Source organism: Ambystoma mexicanum, chromosome 3q, assembly GCF_040938575.1.
Source record: "Ambystoma mexicanum isolate Mex_15411 chromosome 3q, UKY_AmexF1_1, whole genome shotgun sequence".
In the NCBI taxonomy this organism is placed as follows: domain Eukaryota; kingdom Metazoa; phylum Chordata; class Amphibia; order Caudata; family Ambystomatidae; genus Ambystoma; species Ambystoma mexicanum.
The window spans coordinates 625,661,879-625,686,721 of NC_090926.1; the positions used below are offsets into that span (position 1 = coordinate 625,661,879).

Below are 24,843 nucleotides of genomic sequence, written 5' to 3' on the forward strand. Positions count from 1 at the left end.
TTAGAACATACATCAAATAAAAAGAACGCCGTCCCTTAAAAAAAAACATCTTATCTTCCTGATTCATGAGGGAAATCTCCGGGTGTAATATCGGAGAATGAATTTGCTACGCCGTGATGTAGTGTTTCTGGATATGCATATCTACACTTCAGTGGAGACATTAATTCAGTTTAGCAGCCCAACAAATCCCTTTTTACGCGAGCCGGAGTACCTTATGGAAATGAGGTTGTCTGCATTCATCCATATTTAACATTTCTTATCGCTTGAGATAGATGACGGTGATGCATAGAGCAAACAAAACACAATGCACTGCGAGCCGAAGATATTGGAAAGGTGTGGGCCTGAAAGAATAGAAAAAAGAGCCTGCTTATTTGTATTCAGGTTCGAAGACCTGTTACCCTGGATATGCTTACTGCAGTGTATGCATGCAATCTAAGATCCCTAACCACATTGGACGATGTGGCTTTCTTACTGCAATATGTGGAAAGCAGAAAGCAATGAGCCCACTGCAGCACACTTCAATCGCCAATGTGAGGGGTACTTCTTCAAGGCGATGCCACATCTGGTTTGATCATGCTGCTATGTCTTTGGTGTACTGGTCAGGAAACAGTCTAAGGGGCGAAGGAGTTCTTCCAAATCTCTTCCACTCACCGCAGGTGAATTTGCTGCAGTCGACGATGTGAAGCACCATGTGATAGAGCTAAAACTTTGCTTTTGCGACAAAACAATTGTCAAATTCTCTACAGCCCTATACATTCTTTTAACAAGAGATTTAAAAATGTATATGAGAACTGTTTCTTCAAGCCCCTGTGAAGAACTCAGTGAGGAGGGTGTTATTATCTTTTTTTTTGTACTTTAGTTGCATTTGTATTGTTCTGATGATTTTTACATATGTATGACATTTTTGTCAGTACATTATGTACTTTTATAAAAACTTGCTAAGATTGTAATTATTTTGTTGAGATTGCATGTACATGTTATGCTGCAATCTGACACCACCCATCCACATATTTAAGAAAATATACTAGTACAACGGTTCAACTGTATGGCTTGAGTTGAGTTTAGGAGACATTTATTCTATCTTGTCAGGTTATGTTAAATATAGTTCTAAAGTGCAATTTACACCACTAAACAGGAAACACTGATGCTGGGAAACACGACACTATGTCAATATCAAGCAAGGATATTTAAGAGTGAAGGGGATTAGAAAAAAAAAATGTGCATCTAAATGCAAAATATTTATATTGCGAAGATGATCTGAAATATGTTTCCAGAACCGTTGCTGCATTCATGATATCAGTGAGGCACAGTCAACAGATGTTTGCTACAAGATCTCAGAGATAGGGGAAATATTTCTTACATTTCTTGTAGATGCTGTAAAGTTTTTCGGTATGATCTTTGGATGTTGATCCCTAATGACTGAATTGGAGGATTGCATGTTGACCATGCATTAATGTTTTGAGTGATGAAGCACCTGGTGGCCATAGCGCCTTAACCATGATCCCCTTTTGCTATTTCTGCTTTAGCAAGACAGAGCAAGAGGACATGCCCAGAACAGGCTGTTAACGCTAGCTCCACCAAGTGCAAACACAAAATCCCTTTGGGACATTAGACTGGTAGGGGAAGTGTGCATGTATGTCACTTCGGCAGGTGGTAGCTTTGAAGCACTTCCAGACCAGATAATGGAAATAAAGAAGATCCTCACAATAAGATAAACTCAGCCACTGTAAGTTTCAATATAATGAAGAAGCAAGTGATGAAGATTCGCAAGTGCACAGTAATTGCAGACACTCTGCTATCCACATTAAGGGACGACACAAGTAGAGCTGCCTCTGCGGTTTCCAATGTCCAACAACCACTAGGCATGCAGAAGAAGAAATAAGTGGACATAAAAGACTACAGCCCTGATTCATAGAATTCATTGCATGTAAAACAAGGATTTTCCTGCCATTCTGCCTGCAAATCCCTGTTTAACAAATGAGGATTTGCAGGCAGGATGGCGCTCAAATCCCAGTTTTTCGGCGCAAATAACTCCATGAATCAGCCCCATTAAATGTGTTTTTGTTTTCTGTTTAATTTTTTAAACATTTCAAATGTTATAAATGTGTCCGAACTTGCAACCCGGGATGCAATAGCAATAATTATCCATTCCACAGGGCTGAAACGGGTGTTAACAGCACTGGGGACCACCATTAACTCCGGCCCCGGGCCTTTACCACCCATTCCAGTGAATGGAATGGGTGATTATTGCAAAATGATGGCATTTATAAATTGTAACATGATGATGGAACACGTTGTAAGGATTTAATGGCTTTGAAGATTATCACAGTTTGAGTGAAAGATGTGCTGGGCAAATCTGTTATGGTAATCAGGCCATATCGGCCAACTATTTTATTGGCAATTAGGCCAAATCAGTTGTTAGCGTTTATTATACATAACCATCAAACACAAAAATAAACATTGGTCTGATTAAAACATACAAGAATGATTTACTTTAGGATATAATTCCAGGCACAGTAAAACACAGTCACAACAGATATGTTATTAATAAGTGCAAAACAAAGGGGGGGTCTGAGAATCTCTCTACCAGCACTAACACAGCCCAATGACCTGTTCCTGGGTGAATAGCTCCTGGGAGAGACTCTACCAAGTCTTTAGCTCACTCTCCCTTTCACAGAGAAGAAATGTCCCTGCATAGCAGTCTTTGTCCTGCCAGAGGCAGTCCGGCACCGAAATACTAGGCAATTCTCATCTGAACAAGAGTACCAACAGCAACCCCATACACGTGTTTCAGCCTTGTTGGGCATCATCACTGAGATGAAGTGTGTTTGTGCTCGTAGAGAAATTCCCATACCCCCCTTGTTACTGTTCAGCCTTGTTGGGCATCATCAATGAGGTGAAGCTGTGCCTCTCTAAGAACAGTGAGCAAGGGGTCCACGTCTGGATCGCCCTGGCAACTTAGGGTGAGACCCAAAGTTAATTTATGTCCTGCCCAATTAGATGAACTAATTGATAAACTCTTAAATGAACGTAGGTCTGGTGCCACTGCACCACCTCCTTATGTACCTATTCCTGTTGTCTTACCTCTTCCTGCTGTCGTTCCTCCTCCCGTAGTTATTCCTGATTTTCCTGTTGCTTCTCAGCCACCAGTTATTGCTCCATTTCCTTTTGTCGTTCCTCCGTCTGTACCTACACCTTTACCAACTGTTATGTTTCATCTTTGGCACCAGTGATAGTTCTCCATTTCCTGCTGCAAAGGATTTGTCTACGTTTCCCTTTTTAAGTGGTTCTGCTCCGCTTGTAGTTGATAAAGGAGTGAGTGTTGAATCAAAAATTGTAACTCGAAATACAGTTTCCAAAGAGAGGAAGAGAGATTTGACTGCCTGGGCTAGACAATGTATAGAGAAAGGTAAACAATCTACTGTTTTAGCTACACTCTCTAATTTAGAAATATTTCCGATCTAAATGTCTTTATTGAAAGGATGGGAATACATTTGACCCTAATGTGGAATAGACTGACGGACACAGATGTCTGACAAGGGTTGAGGGATTTGAATATTTTAGCTTATTAAAGAAATTATGCAGAGAAAGTATATGAGCATGTTGAGAGGGTTTTTGAGTTTAGAAGGGAGTTAGAAAGGATGCAGAATGAAGAAGTAGATGGTGATAGTTTGGATGCTTTTTAGGTACAGAAATGGTTCCTTCCTCTTTGTAAGTCGATGAGTGAAGAAATGCAAATTTGCACAAGAGATGCATTAGATGGATTTCAGATATGTTGATATCTCCCGTACAAGTATGTGATAAGTATAGTCAGTATACCCCAGAAATGCAGAGGATAGTGATACAGGTAATGATAGAATACATGCAGGATGAATGTATAAAGAGAAAGATTTGTTGTCCTGCAGAATTATTGAATATCTATAAGAGACCGTTTGTGTCTGATACTGCTTCCACCACTTTAACGCTCGATTTAGCTCAATTGCTTAGTAAGCGTTCGGAGTTGCCTACTTCTCAGTTGCCTATGAGAGAGGTTCCTCCGACATTCATTTCTAAAGTTGAAATTACGGCTAATGCTGCAATGGGTGTGGCAGCCTATGATTTTGAAGCTCATTATTTATCGCAGTTCGTTCATGTCCGTTCTCAAGACAGGAAGTGAATACTTTTAGACAGTCGATTCCAGACATTAGGAAAACTCTGACAGGGTTTTACAAAGAAATAGAATCTGTCTTGCGTTCGTCAGTCTTTACTTTGGGTGATATAGACCTGTTGTTTCCCGTGATCGTGCCTGCTGATTTATGGAAACAGATTAGGACTGTGGATGATATAGCAGGGTTAGGTGATACATGGGTTAACTTGGTTAGGCTAGATAAAGGACGGCTGCTGAAAGACCGCCACAGGTGATACTGACTTTGCCAGATAGAATAGTAGTGAAATTGAAGACCTTAATTGCTCAGAGAAGGATTGTTTGGGACACTGCTTGTACCCAAAGTAAATCTGAAGGTGCTACCGAATTCTTTAATCGGTTCGAGCAAGTATTCTCAGATTTTAGCAGACAGATTTTAAGCACTGAGTTAGGAAAAATATTATTCGTGGACAAATTTGTGCATGGATTGTTGCCTGATATCCAGTCAGAAATTATGACTTCCGAAATCACAGTACGAAGTGTTACATATGGATTAGTACTATGAGAATAGAGTCAACAATGAGAAAGAAAGGATTGAAAAGAAAAAGGGTGATCTGAAAACTAAGGTATTGTTGCAACAGATAGTTAGAGGACCTAGAGGGGGTAATACACAGTTTCGAGGTCAGTTCATCCCTCAAAGTAGTGTGCCGTTGGGTCCTGTACATGCAAACCAATTTGCTTATTGCAGACAAGAGGGTCATTGGCGAGCACAATGCCCGATCCTCCAGCAAAGGTCGAATAACACATATGGTGTCATGGGTAGAGGACCCAGAGGCCGCCCTGGGGTAGGGGGTCCTGGGAGAAGCCAGTTTGCTCAAAATTCTCAGTCCTTTTCACAAAATAATCAGCAACCAAATGTAGATAGCTGAAATATCTTTGATAATCCTTCCACTGCCTATCTTTCCGAAGATCTTGTCTTAACAACATATTGTTTCATTAGGACAACCCGAAGCAGGGTCTGGAACCAATGCCTAGATGATAGTGGGAAATAGAAAGCATCTATTTTTGATAGATACAGGGGCACAGAAGTGTTCCATTGATCATTCACGGGTTCCAGACATTCCACTGTCAGGGCAGAATAACGTCTGTGTAGGGTTTTCTGGTATGCCAGTGGTTAGTCCGGTTTCTTTGCTGGTACCGATTTCACTGGAGAATTAAATGCGGTAATTCATTGTTCTTCGGATGGAGTGCGTTTGATGATTTCCCCACAGCAATTTTCAGCCTCACAGTTTTTGACTAGACCTTTGCCGCCAGAATTTAGTGAAGTTTCGGCGTGTTTATGGGTGATTGACGACAATGATGTTGGTGTTTTGCAAATTGAGCCTGTTAAAATCATTTTGATACCAGGAGTTAAATTGCCACACATTCCACAATCTAAGATTTCAGTGGATGGTGAACAAGCTCTGAAGTATAGTTTCTGATGTTGTACATCGTGGAGTAATTGAAGAAATTACTGGAAGTTTGTGTGATAGTCTGATTTTGCTGGTGTTTAAGAAAGGGGATAATGCTATTCCTTTCCCTTTCATTATTGAATTGCGTGCTATCAATAAGATTGTTGCTCCACAATTTCCAGTTGTGCCCGATGTAACGACGATACTAACTATAATTCCAGCTTCTGCTACTCACTTCAGTGTTGTGGATCTTAAGAATGCCTTCTTTAACATTCCTATAGACGAGGATAGTCGTTATTTGTTCACGTTCCCCTTAGGGGGACACTCATTTACATTCACCCGTGTACCACAAGGGTACACGGAGAGTCTGAGCATTTATAGTAGGGCTTTGAAAGAGCAGCTCGATACGCTTGAGTTACCTACTACTTGTAAATAACTGCAATATGTCAATGATCCTCTTGTAGCTGCATATTCAGAAAGTGCTTGTAAGGAAGGCACTGTGTTATTGCTTATTCATCTAGCAAAACATGCACATAAGGCCTCATTGAAAAAGTTTCAATATTGTCGACAGGAGGTTGCCTATTTAGGCTATATCCTGTCAAAGTAGGGAAGAAGATTGACACCTGAACGGTTTAAGAGTATTTCTAGCATGTCTGTCCCAAATACACAGAAGGAAGTCAGAGCCTTGATAGGAATGGCTTCTTACTGTAGACAGTTGAAGAAAAGATGCTCCACACTCGAGGAACTGCGCCACAGTGTTTATTGTGGAAACTGAAATGTATTAATTATAATGCCCTTTTGGATTGTTTTGACACACCAGTGTCTTTTTCAAATCAGGGCTGGTGATAAAACTATATTCCAAATCAAAAGTCTTCAATTCAGTAGAACAGAAAGTCATGGGTTAAATCCCCCTCCGGCTTGTACTCAACCCAGATGAAAGGAGATTGAGTACAAGCCGGAGGGGGATTTATCAAAGTTTTATCACCAGCCCTGATTTGAAAAAGACACTGGTGTGTCGAAACACGTGTTATCCAAAAGGGCATTATAATGAATACATTTCAGTTTCCACAATAAACGCTGTGACGCAGTTCCTGGAGTGTGTAGCATCTTTTCTTCAACTGTTTTCTCAAGAGTAGGGGTCAAAAGCCCCTTTTTTGCCCCACATCAACTGCGACACCTTTTTGAATTGTAATACTTAACCAGGCGCATGGAAACGTTTTCGTAGTTGGTACAAAGTAAAGCCCCACCAGTGTGGCATAATTCTTACTGTAGACAGTGGATCCCTAGTTTTCCACTAGTGATCAAACCAATGTTGGCATTGACAAAGAAGGGCGTTTCTTTGCCATTACCGTGGAACTTAGAACACTAGAAAGCTTCTGATCTGCTTAAGACTGCACTGTGTTCAGCACCAGTTTTGGGCACACCAAATTATGATAAGGCCTTCGAGTTGTATGTGCATGAACGTGATGGATGTGCTTTGGCTGTGTTCACGCAGGAACATGGGGGGAAGAATAGACTGTGCAGTTATTTTTCCTCCACCCTTGATCCTGTTGCATGCGCTTTGCCGATATGTTTGAGAGCTGTTGCTGCTGCTGCATCTGTAAAACAGAGCGAGAGTATGGTCCTAAGTCAAACTTTAACCTTGTTGGTACCTCACTTTGTAGACGTTCTATTAAATAGAACACAAACACAACACCTTACTTCCGCAACAATTAGCAAGATATGAGTTTATCTTGTATGCACTGAATATTCAAATTAAAAGGTGTTGCATACTAAATCCGGCTGAACTGTTACCTCTTCTGCAAGATATTGCTTGCAGTGATGAAGTGTCACATGACTGCCTTTATAATACAGAAAAAGAAACTAAAGGCAGGATTGATTTGAAAGATACATATTTGAATGGCACACAAGGGGAGCTGTTTTGTGATGGCTCCTGCTTTAAACTTCCTGATGGTACATCCACTGCTGCTTATGCCATCAGTACATTAAGCACGATCGTGGAAACCAAGACAATTTCGCATAACTCCACGCAGGTCTCAGAGATTATTGCACTAACCCAAGCTTGTGAACTTTCCGAAGGGCTTAGAGTGAATGTATTTACTGACAGCCAGTATGCCTTTGGGGTGGTTCCCAACTTCGGTAGACTATGGGCAGAACGAGGTTTCTTGACCTCACACAGAATGAAAATCCAACATGGCATCTTGATAGTTCAGCTACTCTCAGCACTTGCGCTTCCAACTCAACTAGCAATTATGAAGTGCGCGGCACATCAGAATGTAGTAGACGATGTAGGAAAAGGGAACACTTTTGCTGACAGGATAGCTAAACAGACTACTACTGATCTATATTCAGATATGGATGCTACAAAGGAAGCCACAAATACTTGTATTATAGATGAAGGGATTGACTCGATAAAGAGTATTCAAGCAGATGCCACTCAGGAAGAACATAAACAATGGGCTGAGGGTGTGGCAGGATTGGATGAGGAAGGGTGTTGGGTAGATAATTCAAAAGGAAGATGGATGTTACCCAATGCATATGTCAATGCCATGATTGCAATGGCACATGGTCCCATTCATATGTGTGCTAGGAAGATCTGCAAAATGTTAGAATCTGTCTGGTAAAATGTTAACATATCAAAAGCTGCTGAGTGTTTTGTCCAGAATTGTGTGGTTTGCTTGCAGCATAATGCGGGGAAGGGTACATCGACACCGAGGGGTAGTTTTGGTCCACCCTCTGTGCCTTTTGAGGTGATTAATTTCGACTTCATCGAGATGGAACAATGTAATAACTAGAAGTAATTGTTGGTAGTCATTTGCAAGTGGGTTGAAGCCTTCCCTGTGAAATGTCAAGGGTTTTGACCCATGTTGAATCAATAGACTGGGTAGATGTGGGGATGAGCTGTCGCCGCCCATTTTCTATCCCAGAACAAACTAAATCAATAGACTGGGTGGATGTGGGGATGAGCTATCGCCGCCCACATTCACGCCAGAATAGGAGAACTGCGCAATTGGCACGAGACCACTCCAAAGATACAACCTTCTTGTGGGGGGTTCCACATCACCACTCTTCTGTAAGGATGCCATCAAAACAATGTTAAGCAAGGGTCCTATACTATCAAGCAAAAGACCACTCTACTGAAATGCAGTAATTCAAGACAACTCAAAAATGGATGCAGTACTGACAAATTCCCCAAGGTGGCGCTAGCGGTCTAAACTCTGACAGGGAAACTGTATTTAGGAGTTGCAAGAGGGGCAGGGACTACAAAGCTTGTTAGTTAATTGGAAATCTTAGCCACCTGCTGTTCCCAGAGGCCAAGAGGCTGGGAAACCTTAACACACACACACCAGGATACAGGATATCACATGACCCTGTTGATTGATTGAGGAGAGACTTCCAGGCAGCCTGCTGGAGCCCACACAAAAGGCTCTTTCTGTTGAATGGGGTATGTTAATTTTGAGTGTTTCCTGTCAACAGCCCACTGCCAGCAAGGAGAGACATGTGATCACTGACCCACCCAGACTTCTGGAGGCGGACCCAAACACTTGGGGGATTTGAATTGCAACAAATATATATTTTATAGAAACAGTGATAATTTATTGTAACCAAATGACAGGAATGTACAACTTTGAGAGTCCTAGTTTGAAAAATGCCCTCACGATTTTAGTCCAAACTCCAATTTGTACCATGTTCTGGGGCAAAACCCCGCTCATTATGATTATTGTAGACAATGTGTTTAAGCTAGGGACATGGAAAGTTACTGGGATATATGTGGAGGGAAATGTACCTTTTTATAATTTTTGATGAAAAACCAATGTTGCAAAACCCACTAAAATCAAAAATAAGTTGCCATTTTTTAATGCAAGCTCCTAGAAACGCCAGAGTCGGGACAAGGGCTATTTTTAGTAATATATGATGTGTGTATGTGATGTCAAACAACTGTGTACCTGGGAAATATGTATTTGGATCAGGAATAGATTTGTGTGCACATTGACCAGGGGAGTGTCATTTCTGCAGGTCATAAAAATGACATCACTCTGACACACTATCCCTTCCCAAATCAGGGACCAAAGAATCTATTGACCTATCAAATCAAGAGAGGGGCAGGCTCAGGGATGCTAGCCTCTCCACCCACTTTTCAAAACACATAAAAAGAGACTGCTGGGACAGGTAGAGACATTCAATTCCATTTTCTGCGGGACGTTCTGCCGGGAGACTCCAGACTTCACATCCATCAATCTTCAGAGACCAGAAATTTACTTCAGAACTTACAGCAAGGGCCTAAACCCACAAACTGAGAACTCTTCTCAGCAGGCCTCAGCAACCTTAAAATCATTTGCAAACTATTCCACAGCCGGGCGAGCTGTCTGAATTCTTTTGCCAAGAACTTTTGCCAGTACCCAGAAAGCAGTGTTACATCCAGAATCCACTTGATCCGGACCGGAAGCAGACCAGAGATCCAGAGAACCACAGGCCGCTGTATCCAGAGAGCTGACCCAGACCGCTGTGAGCAGAACCAGAGATCCAGACCGCTGTGAGCAGAACCGGTGCCTGATTGACCCGCCGAGCAGAGAGAACCAAAGTCCAGTCCAGTTGACCAGATCCGTGACGAGGCCCATTCATTTCAAAATTAGGAGTGAGTATCTGCCAGAACTGTGCAGAACCCAATCTCTTAGTTAAAATAATCTAATTCAAGCTATTTTAACCTAATTAGAACAGCCTGCTAGAAATCATGTCATCTGTCATTTTTAAAGCTGCACAACTGTCATCTGTCAATTCTGCAGCTGCAAGCTGTCACCTGTCATTTTGAGTTTTACTTTAAATCCGAAAATCTACCTTTATTAAATCATCCTTATCTCCGGAACCGTTTGTGCTAATCACGAGACACGCACTCGCGAAATTTACCGCGATTTGCGATTTGGCCCGATTTCTTCATCTGTAGAAATCAGCAGCTTTTTGCTTCTCTTTGCTAAAATTCGTTTGCAATCTGCTAATCATTCATAGAGTATTGTTAAAGTGAGCCTGAACTAATATAAAGTAGCCATCACCTACCCTGAACCTCTAGTGGGAATTAAAAGCAATTTTAGCACCTTTTCACTTCCTTGCAAACCACATTAAAGTAATTTGCCTGTGTTTAAAACTCATCCCTGTTTTCCCTAAGCTTGCTGGGAGAACTGGAACTGTGTATTGCATTATAAAGTGTGATTTGTTGGGATTCTTGAAGACTGTGTGCTCTCCTTCCATTTCTTGTATTGCATAGGGGGGGAGTGAATTGTCAAAAGAAAAAGTGATCATATTACCTTTTGCTAAAATCATAACAAGTTATTTCTGTACTGCATTATATTCCACCTTGCGTTTCCTTGAACCATATAAAGCATTCTTTCCCACCTTATTCTTCTGTTCCTATTCATAAGTTACCTCTTGCTGACTACTGCTCATATTCACAAGTGTAATATCCATTATCAATTTATTTATAGAAGTGTGATATATATATATATATATATATTGTTTACATTTTCAAATAAACCTTTTAATTTGCAAAACAAACCTACTTCTTGGCTCAGTGGGGTGAGGGGGATTCTAAGAGGGGGGTGTTATACAAGGGTTGTCATCCAGAGTACTGAACTGGATATAAAAATACATCAATAAGGGTTTTCCTCAGCATCCCAGACTAGGCATTGACTTAGCTGTAGTGTTGATTGAATATCGCTTACAGAAAGATGCCACAGCAATGACAACGGCGAAAACTATGCTTAAGGAATATTTTCCTAGGTTTGATTTGCCGAGGGTCATCTGGTCGGATAATGGTCCACATTTTATCGCTCCTGTTATTCTGCAAGTCTGCGCAGGATTACAGATCGATAAACGGTTCCATTCGGCTAGACACGCTCAAAGTGCTGGACTTGTAGAATGCCACAATGGTATTTTAAAGAATAAGATTGCAAAGGTCTGTGCCAGTAGCAATTTGAAATTGCCAGACGCCTTACCCATAGCACTACTGTCCATGAGAACAACCCCACAGACTAGAACTGGACTCTCCCCAATGAAATTATTATGGGGAGGCCAGCTAACATTTGGAACACGCCCAAACCTAGGCATCTGAAAGATGTAGAGCATTTACTTTTTTCTGAATATTGCGACCAGTTAACTAAAAACTTTTATTTGATTTATCAACTGGTGCGAGAAACCCTCCCAGTTAAATACGAGGAGCCAGGTCACAGAATTCGACCTGGCAATTGGGTGTCATTTGAGAGCGCATCCAATCTCGCACCACGTTAAAGGGGGCCATTTCAGGTCCTGTTGGCCACACAGACTGCTGTACGAGTAGCTGGGAAACAACACTGGATACATGCCACGCATGTAAGGAGGATTCCTTTCCCTTTGCCACACGACGGGGAAGATAAGGAGAAAATTACCTGCTCTGTTTCTGATGACCAATCAGTCGTGAATAACATCAAGGGTGGTTCGGAGACACTTCCTAAGCCCGTGGGGCCTGGGGAGACTGCTGCTTTGTCTCCAAACTCTTGTTCGGATCTTTCTGCACCCTTGCACGATTCTGTCGCTATTTCACCTCTTCCATCAGGAAGCAACGACACACTGTTTGCAGATCACACAGTAACTGGAGTCTTGAGGTACGATCTGCATACACAACACTAGACTTACTGCACAGCATGGGTTGTGCCCACATGAAATGACTGTTGAGCTTGTCCTTTGCATGGAAACATCAGCAAGTGGCTGCGGACTGGAAAAGACTACCTACAATCAAGAATCTTGTGATTAGGAGATCACCAGCAAACGGACCACAGTGTTTTTCGTGGGAACTTTTCAGGAAAGAGCTTAAAGGAACAATGGCTGTCGTTATCTCTACTCGTGCCGAGCAACCGATCAATTGTGTGGCTAACAAAGACAATGGACAGATAAATACATGGTCCTTAAGGAAAAATTGTTTCCTTGTAATTATGTTAACCGGTCTTATAGTAGTCATTTCTCTTGGGTTTTGGTACATTGAAGGAGTGCGTCCACTTGAGAAATGTTTGCCTACTAAGAGTGTTTCCACTATGTCTACACCTTTTGTGGGACACCCAACACAGACAGAACTATCCCAACAACACACTTTTGTTAATCATGAACGTGACTCATGCAATCTGAAACAGAACTAATTGCTGAATCGGTTCGCACTTGCCACAACATGGGGGGAAAAAGGGTTGGGCTGGTATATTCATCCTTTGCCTCTAACTACTGCATGTTATGCCTCTCTAAGGACATTATTCTTTGGCCATTGGAATGATAGTATCTCAGGGAACTTTGACAAGACTAATTTGAATGAATTTGAAAGGCGAGTCCTGACGCCTCTGGGATGTTCTCTTTTTGCAAATATGAGCAAGCTTAACATTGCTTCTATTAGGCCTTCTGATAAACTGTCAAGACCTTTCCAATCATTAATCTCTTTCAAGGTGGCTCCCGTAGGCAACCAGGATGCCACTCCACCTTCTTATACTATCAGTCATATCCCCAACTCTGTTCCCTTCTGCATAAAGAGGAATGGTTCTCGGTCAATGGGTACCTTCGAGGGTTGTACCAATTTTGCAAATTTGACCGGTGAGTATCGACCTTTGTACGTAGGTGATCCTGTTTATTTTATTTGCGGTAATGAAGCTTATCCGTGGCTTCCTAGGGGTTGGCAGGGTATTGTTATTTCAGTATCTTGCTAAAAGCGGTTTATGTAGTTAGTACCACTGAGGTCTCTAGGGCCCGTCCAAGGCGGGACGAGAACGGTGATACTCCTTCATAAGTCATGGGTGAAGACTAGCAAGAGTATTGGAGAGAACCATCAACCGGACCACCGATATACTCTACAACATGACTCTAGAACAGAAAGCAATAAGATTAGTGGCTCTGCAGAACCGGATGGCGTTAGACGTCATCCTGGCTGAGCGTGGTGGAGTATGCAAACTGGTGGGATCCACTTGTTGTGTTTTCGTACCTGACTCCTTCCTGACCATATTCAAGGCAATACAAAATCAGCACGTCCTGAGCTCAGAAGTACATGTTCCCAAGGGAAACTGGGATCTTAGTGCTTGTCTCTGGGACTTCTAACGGTCTTGGGGATGGAAGTTTCTTTCAGTCTTAATGGTAATCTGTGGCCTTCTGTTGTTCTGTTGTTGTTGCATAAAATGTCTTCCTCCCATATGTTCAATATTGGGGGGATGTTTTGCGCAAACTATGGGAACATTAGGACCAAAAATGCATACACCTCAGAAGATGACTAATGTTTTTGTGATGAAGCATATTACTGTCAAAGATCTAATGGCGATTGATATATCTGATGAATGTGATTCAGGATGTATGGATATTGAAACATGGAGTTACGAGTAAAGCAGCTTTTTTTAGTAAGGCTCTTGGCATAGGCCAAAAGGAGGGTTTGTTAAACGGTAATCGTATAGTACCTCCTTAATATTTAAATTGGCCTAAGCCTAGTCACGCTACATGGAAAACCATGTTGCAAAGTTCCGATTTTAGGTTAACTTCGCCTCCATTTTAAGATTCATCTGCCATTATGATTTATGTTTGTGTGTTCTACGTTCTAAAATGGTGAACTATGTTTTCGGCTTGCAACCAAGCCTCCCGACCTTTGAGTTCTGTTAATGTTTAGGCTGCCCGAGAGCCGACTGTTTAGACTAGGTAATGAGACCTTGTGCTGCATATGAACTGTTGTTTAAGTGTTATCAGCACTCACAAGACTCATTCTTGTTTACACATTGGCACAATGCAGAACAAACCTTGGGCATATACATAGGCCGAATAGAATTGTAAGAAGACATGACACAGGGCTTACCACAAGATCCGAGTACATACATGACCATTGTGCCTCCATGGAAATGCAAACTTATGTAATCCCTTGCATAATATTGTATAATAAGTATGTGAACTAGGCACAAACTCTAGACCACAAATTATTAACGTAAAGAGAGGCTGGGCAATATTATCCAAAATTGTATAAAGGTACAAACATTTAGACGTCCAGCACTCTCTCACCTCTTTCTGTCGGGCTGGTACACATTGCGGGTTGTTGCTATCTGTGTTGCTTTGTAATCTGTACAGTAATAAAAGATCTGTGAGTCTTTTAGCCCGTGATTGGTGTATTTCCTTTGTGGTGCTAAGCCTCGATATTTCCTTGTTCTTTCATGTAAGGCTCAAGGATAAGCAACAGAACTAAAACGAAGGTTCAAATATATGATTCATTGTTGCTCTCTATTCTACCACAGCAACTAAATAAGTACTTCTCTTGCCAAAGTAATGACTTCAGAGTCCGCAGGTGCATTTAACATTCTTTATTTCTTCATGTTCCAGGTTCCAGTTGCACTCATGTCTAAATCATAGTGGGGGACACTCACTGATCCCTCCTTAGGCATTCATAGTACAGGTCTAACTGCCACTCATGGAGTCGTACATTCAACACACTCAACCAACATTCTCTAAGTTGCTGCCATTCATCCACTTGCACCAACATTCTACCAGCAGACAAGCAGGCAAGGAGGACAAGTGACAAACACCACAAGCCACATACACTCACATCGCTAATGCTCAATATAACACTCTCCTAATTTTATGATTGGATATAGCTGCTAGCATCCTAAAACCTATGGGGCACATGATGCAGAAACCATTCTGACCATGTTAGCTCCATTGAGCAGATGCTTTTGTTGTAGAAGTGGGAGTTTTTGATGCAGTGATTTTGAACCAGCTCGTGAGCTTATTTACCTGGACCCCACACATCTTTCAGCGCAATTGATTACCTGACCTTACCAGGTCACAGAATGCCCTAAACTGTGAATCAGGAGCTTGTGGTACACAGCATCAATTCAGGATTTTCTGATTATGAGTTGTTCATTTACAAAAACACAAATAATTATTGATCAAGTTAATCACATAAACTGTGAGTGCTTTAGAGAGTGACATCAGCTTACGCCGTGCTCTCAATTTTGGTAATGGAATGGAGAATGGAGATTTAAACATCTATAGAAGAATTATACCAGACATCAGAAAATCTACCAAGCTAGCCTCTTCTTTGTGTTGAATCATTCCAAATGTGACGGTAATGATAAAGCCGGCTGTGTTTTACCGTTCTGCCTGATTATGTATTGTGCGGAGGGCATGGCAGCCCCTTAGCCAATGAGGAGGCTCGAAATGGGGCAATCCCCGCTCCGAGCCTCCCCATGGCTGGAGGCTTCCTTCGTCCCCCGTCGGGGACTCAGGTAGGTTTTTTTTTTCCTCCACCCCACTCCCCTGCAAACTGTCCCCTCCCCACCCTCCCAAACCCACTTACCTTCTTTTTTCTTCTTTTCTTGGGAATGAAACAGCTGGGTACACTTCCCTTTTACGTTTTCCCTTTCCCAGTGGCCATTTGATTTCACTTTTATTTTCCGAAACACGTAACAGAAAAAAATGGAATTAGTACCCCAATTAGTACCCCGGTCTAACGCCCTGGGCCTTGGGGGCATTATCTGGGGTGGTATTGGCCCACCGTCGAGGGGCTAATTGCCACATCATTGGCACTATTCAAACTCGTAGGTTCTGATTGATGGTTTTATATTGAGCGCGATATGTGATTGTTGACTGATACAGTTGAAAGTATTACTGGAGTGTAGTTCTTGTCTTTTAGAGATGCATACGTGTATAACACAGAAGGCCACTACAGATAAATGCCAATGATTTCACCGTAAAACGTACATCTACAGTTCGGGATGACAGAAAGACACCGATAATGCACAGTATGGCACTATGAACACAATCACGCGATAAGCTAGACTGTACAGACAAGAGGTTTCTGTTCATGCTTACCCCTAGGAGGTTTACCAATACATGTGAAATGGGAATGAATGAATTAACACCTACTTAATCTCTTCAGAGAAGAATATTTACTTGAATTGGTCTTGACGGCCGACTCGTAGGATGGTGGGAGGTGGGAGAGATTCTGGAAGGACCTGGAGAAGGACAGGTCATATGGCTCAGTCGCAGAGGTAAGGATGTTATTCATGCGAGGCGTCTCTGGAAAAAAAAGAAGGATAATGTTAAAAAATGCCATTTGCCTTTTTTCATCTGTGACACACAGGACTTAAGTGACTACACATAGCTAACATCTAGCCAATGGGAAAAGTCCTCACGGCGCTTGAGCCGTCAGCGCGACACATCACAGAGATCACTGCTGCAGCTAGTGAGAACGGGAGCTGTAGGTTAGAGAGGCAGAAGGTTGAATGGGAACGAACTGGCCTCTCACCTATAAAGGTGGTCTCTCCAGAGCTGGGTTTGGACACATTGGTGGAGCAGTGTGAAGGAAGCGTGCACTGCCACTGCGCACGCGGTATCTGTTCTGTGGATAAATGCAAGACTTTAGTTTTCAGTGGGGTCGATCCAGCACCCTGTACAAGCATGACATTCAAAATGAAAACATGGCAGAAAGGAAATTGGCCAAGACGTCAAGAAAACAACTTCATACACTTATTTTGAAGGAACGCGCTTGTATTGATCTACGATGCCCTTCAGGTCCATATATAACTTGAAGAGAGTCATGTTTTATCATTCAATTTAGAAATGTGCTTTTATGTTTGAAGGTAAAAAAAATGATTTACTGGTTTTTCTATTACTCCTACAACACATTCAAAAAGATTAATTGTTGTGGTGTCTAGTAGAGCATATTTGCAGCTGGTAGATGTGGTAGCCATTGCTTTTTTTATGAATCATATTTCAGCGGTCGCCTTTGTTGCAAGTGCCAGATTGATGGCGCGGAAAACTACACAACTCTGTGTGTGGGAACTGAACATTTTGTGCACTGAGGAATGCACGCTATGACAGCAATTGCCCACCACCCTTTGAGGAGTACTATGGTTGGTCTCACATAACCTGCGACAGGCACAGCAAGTTTGCATAACCCATTCTGAACCAGTTATGTACATTTAAGGCACAGGTTAGATTTACTTTGTTTGCTTTTAATGGGAGAAGGGTCAAGAGTGAGAATTTGCTCATGATGCTGTAGTGTCACGCTTCTAAAATGATGTGTACCATTCTAAAGCTATACCCGTATTACATTCCAAAAATGGCAAGGCCTGAACCCAGACTGATTTCGGTACAGAGGGTCATAGTTGTTTCAGTGGGTGTGAAGTTGTTTGACAACAAGTACTCTGCTAATCTGGCAATGATTGGGAATCCTGACGTTTGGTGAACATTTGCCCGACAAGTTGGGGATAATGAATGCTTCTTTCAACTAGAGTGGCATTGTCTCATTGCTAAGAAAGGTTTTTATATGTTGCCCTTCCAGTGATCAAGCAGAAGGGGTGCTAAGGTAATTGTATTAGTGATTTACAGTATGCAATAAGTCTGTTTAACCACATTGCAATTAAGCACTAACATATGATCACGCACCGGCAATAAGTCAAGCCCCATTCAGCAAATGGGATTCACTAAAGGAAAGAGATCCTCTGAAGATTGCTCATTGCTTCTCCCTGTTCCGTGCTTCCCAAAAATGCAAGCTGAGGCAGGATTAACATAGGCCCAAGTTACACTTGGGATAGCACAGACAGGCTTCCCCAAATACATCCACAACCTTCATGCCCCTCTATCTAAAGGCCGTTACCAGTCTAGGGTTGAGGAGGGTTTAACAACTGAAGTGGTCCTAATCAAAACAGTCAGGGATGCAGAGGAGGAACACAATCACATTTTTTAGCCCAGGATCTCTAGAGTGCTGACAGCGACTACAAACCATGCCAGACTCGAGCAGACATACTTATTAGTCTATCTGTCTACACACACCTCTAACGCTGATGAATTGTCTGTTCTGAATAAAGGGTTTGGGTTTGTACCCACAACCGCCTATGATAAATTTAAACTCAAAACCGAGATCCACCAATTGTTCAGAAAAATATACCTTAAATAATATTTTATGAATAATCCATGTGAGACACAGGAGAATATGAGTGAATTGCGCAATCATTCTACCCTTTTCCCTCCAATAGCTAGTTATACACCCAAGTCTATAGTTTTTGAAAATAGACTGATGCAGGATCTAACATTACTGGAATCCAAACATGGGCAAAACATATTTCGGAATCTTTCAAGTGGTGAACAAAAAAGCTGTTAAATAGCTGGCCAACAACACGACTATCATCTTAAGAAGAGCAGATAAGAGGGGAGCTATAGTCATGCTTGACATACAAGCCTATATCAAAGAATGAAAATGTCAGCTAAAAGATGTCTCCTTCTATGAAGAAATCTTCAGTGACCCTACATCATGGTTGCAATCACTCATTCATACTAAATTAGACAAAGCTTGTAAACCCGGTTGGATCTCGAAACAAGAGAGTGCATTTTTGAGAGCAGAAAATCAGACTATCACAACATTGTATGTATTACCCAAGATACATAAGACTATGGTACATTTCAGGCACATGCTCGATATTAGAACCGTTTTCTAAATTTGCTGATCACTATCTCAAGCCCTACGTCATAGAAATGTATTCATTCTTACAAGGTACCACAGAGGTTATCTACCTCATTGAGGGTTATCCTTTTGATGAAAGACAACAGGGGTCATTACGAGGTTGGAGGTAAGGGGTTAATGGCGCCGCTAAAGATGCCAGTGCCGTTAACCCCTTACTGCCACATTACAAGGTCCTTTAGCGGGTCCCGCTAAGGGTGGCTGGTTTTCCCAGGCACCCTTAGTGGGAGCCGCTAAAGGACCAGCATGCTAACAACAGGCCCGCTATTAACGGGCCCGTTGTTAGCATGCTCCCCATTCCCATTGACTGGCATTGTTTGCTGCATATTAGTAGCAAGGACATTTTAAGATTCATACGGGGTAGTATGACGCACACTTGTCACAAGTAATGACTACAATTTTGTTGTTAACTGGTTAGCATCAAGCATTGGATAACGCTTTTTTAAATAATTGTTAAACGTCACATTAGTTACTATCAATTATTGCACAAGCCACTTTTTCCTTGAGCGATAAGTATAAAACTGTATTGTTCATTTTTTTAAAGGTTTGATATAGGAAAACATTATTGGTTTTAGTAGTTATCACTCTGGAGTTTGCTATTCTGTTTCAGCAGTAGAAGATTCAAGTAACAATATGTGCTTATGATATTAGCACCCAGAAAACTTTTTTTTTATTTGTTTCTAATATATACATATATTTCTTTTTTAGTATACAGTTAATTACAAACTTTTACATTGGATTTTAACAAAGGAAAAAAGAAAAGGGACAGTGGGAAGAAAGAAAAGGGGAGAAGACGGACGGTAGATACAGAAAAAAGAAAGAAACAACCTGTGAGCCAGACATTCAACGTATCATTATGCCATCGAGTCCACCACATTCAATTCCTTCAAGATTACATGTTCCTCCCTTAATTTTTATAGATAACCTTACTTTCACCTTGACTCAGCCACTTAAAGCCAGCTACAGAGGCAGAATTTGTTTAAGAAAATGTGCCAATGCAAAAATGTACTTAAAATCCTTTCCACAGTAGAACCGTTCCCACCACTCCTGTATATCCAACAACGGTGAGTTTGCAATTAAATCCCCCAAATACCTCAATCTAATTGTTCTTAGAGTTGTGCATTTAAATAATAATTGTTATAAACTTTCCGTGTACTCTTTACACGAATCGGTAGCCTCATTTTGGCCCCTTGCAAAGAGCACCTTCTTTGTTATGCAAAATATCCAGCCTGAATCTGAGGAGTATGTTTCTCTGTGCAGGGCTTGAGAATTCTGCCAAGTGTTTAGGCACTAAATTCAGAAACCTGCTGTTGTTTTTGGCCAAAATTCCCAGTTTAGAAGCTCCCATTGTTCTTTTTATTTGATTTCAATCGGCACACCACAGTTTTTGTTTCACCTTTCCCGGGTTTAACTTAAAGCTGCAATTCACTTGAGTCAATTTCATCCAGTATTTTTTTTGCAGCTTACGAACCAAGCACTCAGTACATCATCTGCGGAATAGCCAGATTTGTCATTAAAAAAATCAAATTCAGCCAGGCTGTCTACCACATAACCCTCCCATACATGGAGAGAAGGCCCATCTCCCATCTTGCTGCTATTGGTAGCGAGTTTAGTAAACCCAAGGTCTTTTTCCAGAACTGGCCTTCTAACACGTCCCATATCTCCCAAGAGGTAGTGAGGGCACGTTCAGCACCATAGTTCAGAACTTGAATTCAATAACTGGAAGTGATTCACATTTTCCATATTTCTTGTGGATCATTTGGGCCTGTACCATCAGGCTCTTAGTTTTCCTCCTCAGTTCCAGGGTCCAAGGGTTGTCATTCCTATTGGCATTGATATACGTTCCTATCTATTTCATGACCCTTGCTACAAGCATCAACTCGTTCCTCAGACACCAACAGAGCATTTTCTTTTTCTTACCTCTGAGGTTCTGGAGTACTGTGATTTCAGAGTTCCCAACATTAATTTATAGACCATTTTGTTCGGTTCATTTTTGTAAATGTTCTATTCTTCGGTGTGGGCCTACTGATGTTTGGTCCAGGAGCACTAGATCATCTGCATAAATCATCCAACCCAGGGGAACGCCATTTGTCCTCGGTGGGAAGATTATTGGTAAATTTAGAGCATGTTTCATATCTGAAATGAAAAGTTCAAAAAGGGCCAGAGCCAAAAAGCATCCCTGATTCAGCCCGTTATATGTTGCAATCTTTAGAGGATAGTTGCCAAGTGCTATTTAACCTCACTTGAATGTCTGTGTCTTCATGTAGAGCCATGATAGGTGACAGAAGCTCTTCTGGACACTGCCAGTTTCTCATTTTTTGCCATTGGCGGTTTTGATCAACACTTTCAAATGCCTGTTTTAAATCTATGAAGGCTAGATATAAAGGACACATTCTAGGGCGTTGAGTAGCAGCAAGTTTACATTACATCCGACTCCCTTGACAAATCCAATCTGTCTCTTGTCAAAGTTTCCTGTTTGAGCACTCAATTATTCAGCCGTTCCAATAACATTTATGCAAACAGTTTTCCAAAGATACCGAGTAAAGCGATTAGGGCAATAGTTATTGGGGTCCAAATTCTCCCCCTTCATGAAGATTGGGACCAAAATTGCACATTTCCAGGTAGGCAGGATCTTTGCGACAGTCAAGATATGTTTGACTAGGGTATGACAGAAGTCTGCCCAATGTTCAGGGTCTGCCTTTAGCATGTTGTTTGAAAGCCCATCAGGTCCAGATGCTCGTGAACTGCTTGTGTTATTAATAAGAACGAGCAGTTCCTCTCTATCTGTTTGTAGGTTCCATGTAATACCACTAACTTCCTCCACTGTTGTCTTGTGGTTATCTAAGGTGCAAAAAAGCTAATTATAGTTCTGAACCCAATCTTCCTACGGGAAAGGCTTCCTGTGGGGAACCCAGGCTATTTACAATTTCCCAGATGATTCTGGAGCTCTTCCCTAGCACCAGTTGCAGCATTAATTCTCCATCATTGTGAGTTAGGATAGATTTATGAGATTTCAGCCAATTTCAATATCGTTATTTTCATTTCCCCAATTTTTAAGCTTTCATCACATTTGCAAGGTCCCTCATGGCTGAGTTTTCTTCTTTGTGCCACTATTTTTGGATCATATTTATTCATTCGGGTGAAATGAGGTTTTTCTGCTGTCAATCTCTTCTCCGTATAGCTGCTAAGAATCGAGGTATAGACCACCACTCGTAAATCTGCTTTGATGAAATTAGCAAGATTACTCCTCATGGTTCCTCCGCAATCCTTTCGATCTTTGCCCCAAGTTTTGATTTTAAGGATTTACTCCAGCTTAAATCAACACTATCATGGTCACTTAGATCTGTCTTCACCACTCCAAATGAGATAATTTCATCTAAGATGTTCAGGGAGACCAAACAGTAGTCTAAGGTGGCTGATTGAGTTCCACGTTTCCATGTTGCAGCACCGGGAATATCGCCCTGAGTGTTCCCATTCAGCATATGGAGATCTCCTTCTTCCATGGTCTGCATCCAGAAGATTGTCCTACTTTTCTTGGATTTACAAAGGTCTTAATGCGGACTAATGTAATTGATCTCATATTTCACAGTAAATTTTAAAGTCTCCACATATAATAACTCTCAGGTTGTTATAATTTGTTTTCCTTCACTCTCTCAACTGATCGACCAGATTTGACGTCTCCATATCTACCGGGTTCCAATAGATATTTATTATTAGCACCCATTTGCAGATATCAGGTGCGCCATTCCCCAATGCTATCAATAAATGTTGAATATATGGGCTCGGGTTTTGATTTCTTGCACCTTACATGCTAGCCCATTTCTTATAATAATGAACAGACCTGATTTTAGGAGTCCTTTGGTTTCTTTCATGGGCAGGTTAAGGTATACAGAGAAGCCGTCAATCATTGGTTGTTCCCTCAGGCACGTTTCTTGCATAAAGAAAATGGTGAATCTTTCCAGATCCCAAACTGGGTTACTGAAGAAGTGTTTAAATCCTCTTGGGTTCTATGATGATATTAGGACCTTTCCATTGGGCTTGCCAACAGGGCGCTACTTCTCATTCCTTGAGACCAAGCATTTCGCTAGCCAATCCAAGTACTTCTGATGCCACTGGATGTTTAGGTTTTTAGTTACGGATACCTCTAAACAAAGATGAGTTGAATGGATTTATGTTGTTTTCTTTAGCTTGTTGTTCGAGGAATGACACACTTAGCTATTAAAACCTGGAGTCTATCTTACAGTTTTGAACCTTTATCTAAAGGACAAATGCATCATTCAGGAGCTGAACCTCAAAAGCAATGTATGACACTTTGGATTTGACCCAGGATCAAAGGTTGGTAAGAGTTAGGGCAGGATGGTTCTTTAAAGGAACTGGTGCCCTGCCGCTGTAGGATTTGGGATCTGTAACTGCACCCCCTGCTTCCCTTCAAAGAAGCACCCTTGGTGTGCACTAGGGGTTTGTACAACCTACTGGTGCTCTTGTCTCCCAGACTACCTAACACCCAATGTCATTTTTGAATATTCATTCTGCTGGCCCCTAAAACCTGGAATTCCCTACCATGCCACATTAGGCCCTCCACATCCCTGCCCCTCTGAGGCTCATCTCTTAAGAATGTTCTTCTCTCATCCCCTTGTTAAATATTTGTACATTTATCTACATGAACCCTGTATTTTGAATAGACTGAACTACTATAAGATTTCAACATCTTTCCTCTTCCTGTGTCAGTATATAGCTCTAAAAGGCACCCAGCTCTTCACATTTAGAAGGTTGCATATTAGATTAATAGAATGAACGCACTGTGGCTTTGATTTTTCTAATACAAACATGCATCCTGTTGGCTACTTATCAACACCAGTATTAGTTTGCTGAAGAGATTGAAGAGCGCAATGGAGCTTGGTGCCACTAAGAAGGCACACACTTTAAAGAGGTTCCCTTTGACTAATGCAATCTAACTGAAATCATGGCTGAATTTATGTAAAATGATTTGAATGAAAACAATAATCACTGAAAAGGCAATCCATTTTCCACGACATAGTTCGTTGTTTTGCCCTGATGAATTCTGTTTCACTAAATGAACGCGGGACATACAACTTGGCGAAAAACAGAGCGTACACTGTTTCTGATATGATTGATGACATGTAGGTCATTGAGAAGAGATTTGAACTTCCCATCATAAAGTAAATGTCTCTGTGATGTTACAGAGACAGATATGATTGCATAGAGCATATTTGATCTTGCGTACAGTTGTGTCCTTGAAGAGAAAAACAATGTGCAACAACCATTGGGCATATCCTTCTTTTAGACATACACAGAAATGTTGATGAATGAATTATGTATTTGCATACTTACTAACCCCAAAGCACTTTATCTATGAGCTCTTGGTTTATTTATTTAAAATAAAGGTGTATGTGAGTAGTCCTCTGACAATTAAGAATTTCAGCTACCATTCACATGCCAGATGGAGAGCCATATTATTACTGTTCATAATTGTGCATCAAACCAGTTTCATGGGCTTTCTGCCATTTTCTATTTTTGCTTAGTTGAACCTCATGCATAAGGGTCTTCCTTTCCGGTCTGCCCCATTCTTTTAATACCATATGGTCACACGTTATCCTATTTTCTACAAATATACCATTAAAATAAGCCACCTACTGTGGACTGAAGAATCTCTTTTACTAACAAACCCCAAACCCCTTTCAAGACATGGATTCCAGTATGACCGATGAAAAAGTGCACCTCTCATCGCTTTGTTGTCATTTCTTGTGACCATAATA

General features: G+C 41.4%; 1 protein-coding gene across 4 annotated transcripts in view; it reads right to left on the reverse strand.

Annotated features, from left to right (window-relative positions):
* Positions 1 to 24,843, reverse strand: part of SHISA6 (shisa family member 6) — a 1,483,380-nt gene that overhangs the window by 79,891 nt on the left and 1,378,646 nt on the right. For 3 of the 4 annotated variants that reach the window (XM_069654522.1, XM_069654521.1, XM_069654520.1), the window contains 2 exons: positions 16,853 to 16,945; positions 16,498 to 16,623 (listed from right to left, as the gene is read on the reverse strand). In XM_069654522.1, coding sequence (XP_069510623.1) covers positions 16,498 to 16,623; positions 16,853 to 16,945 — 219 coding nt within the window. The remainder of the gene's footprint in view (positions 1 to 16,497; positions 16,624 to 16,852; positions 16,946 to 24,843) is intronic. The other variant, XM_069654523.1, reaches the window with a different exon arrangement.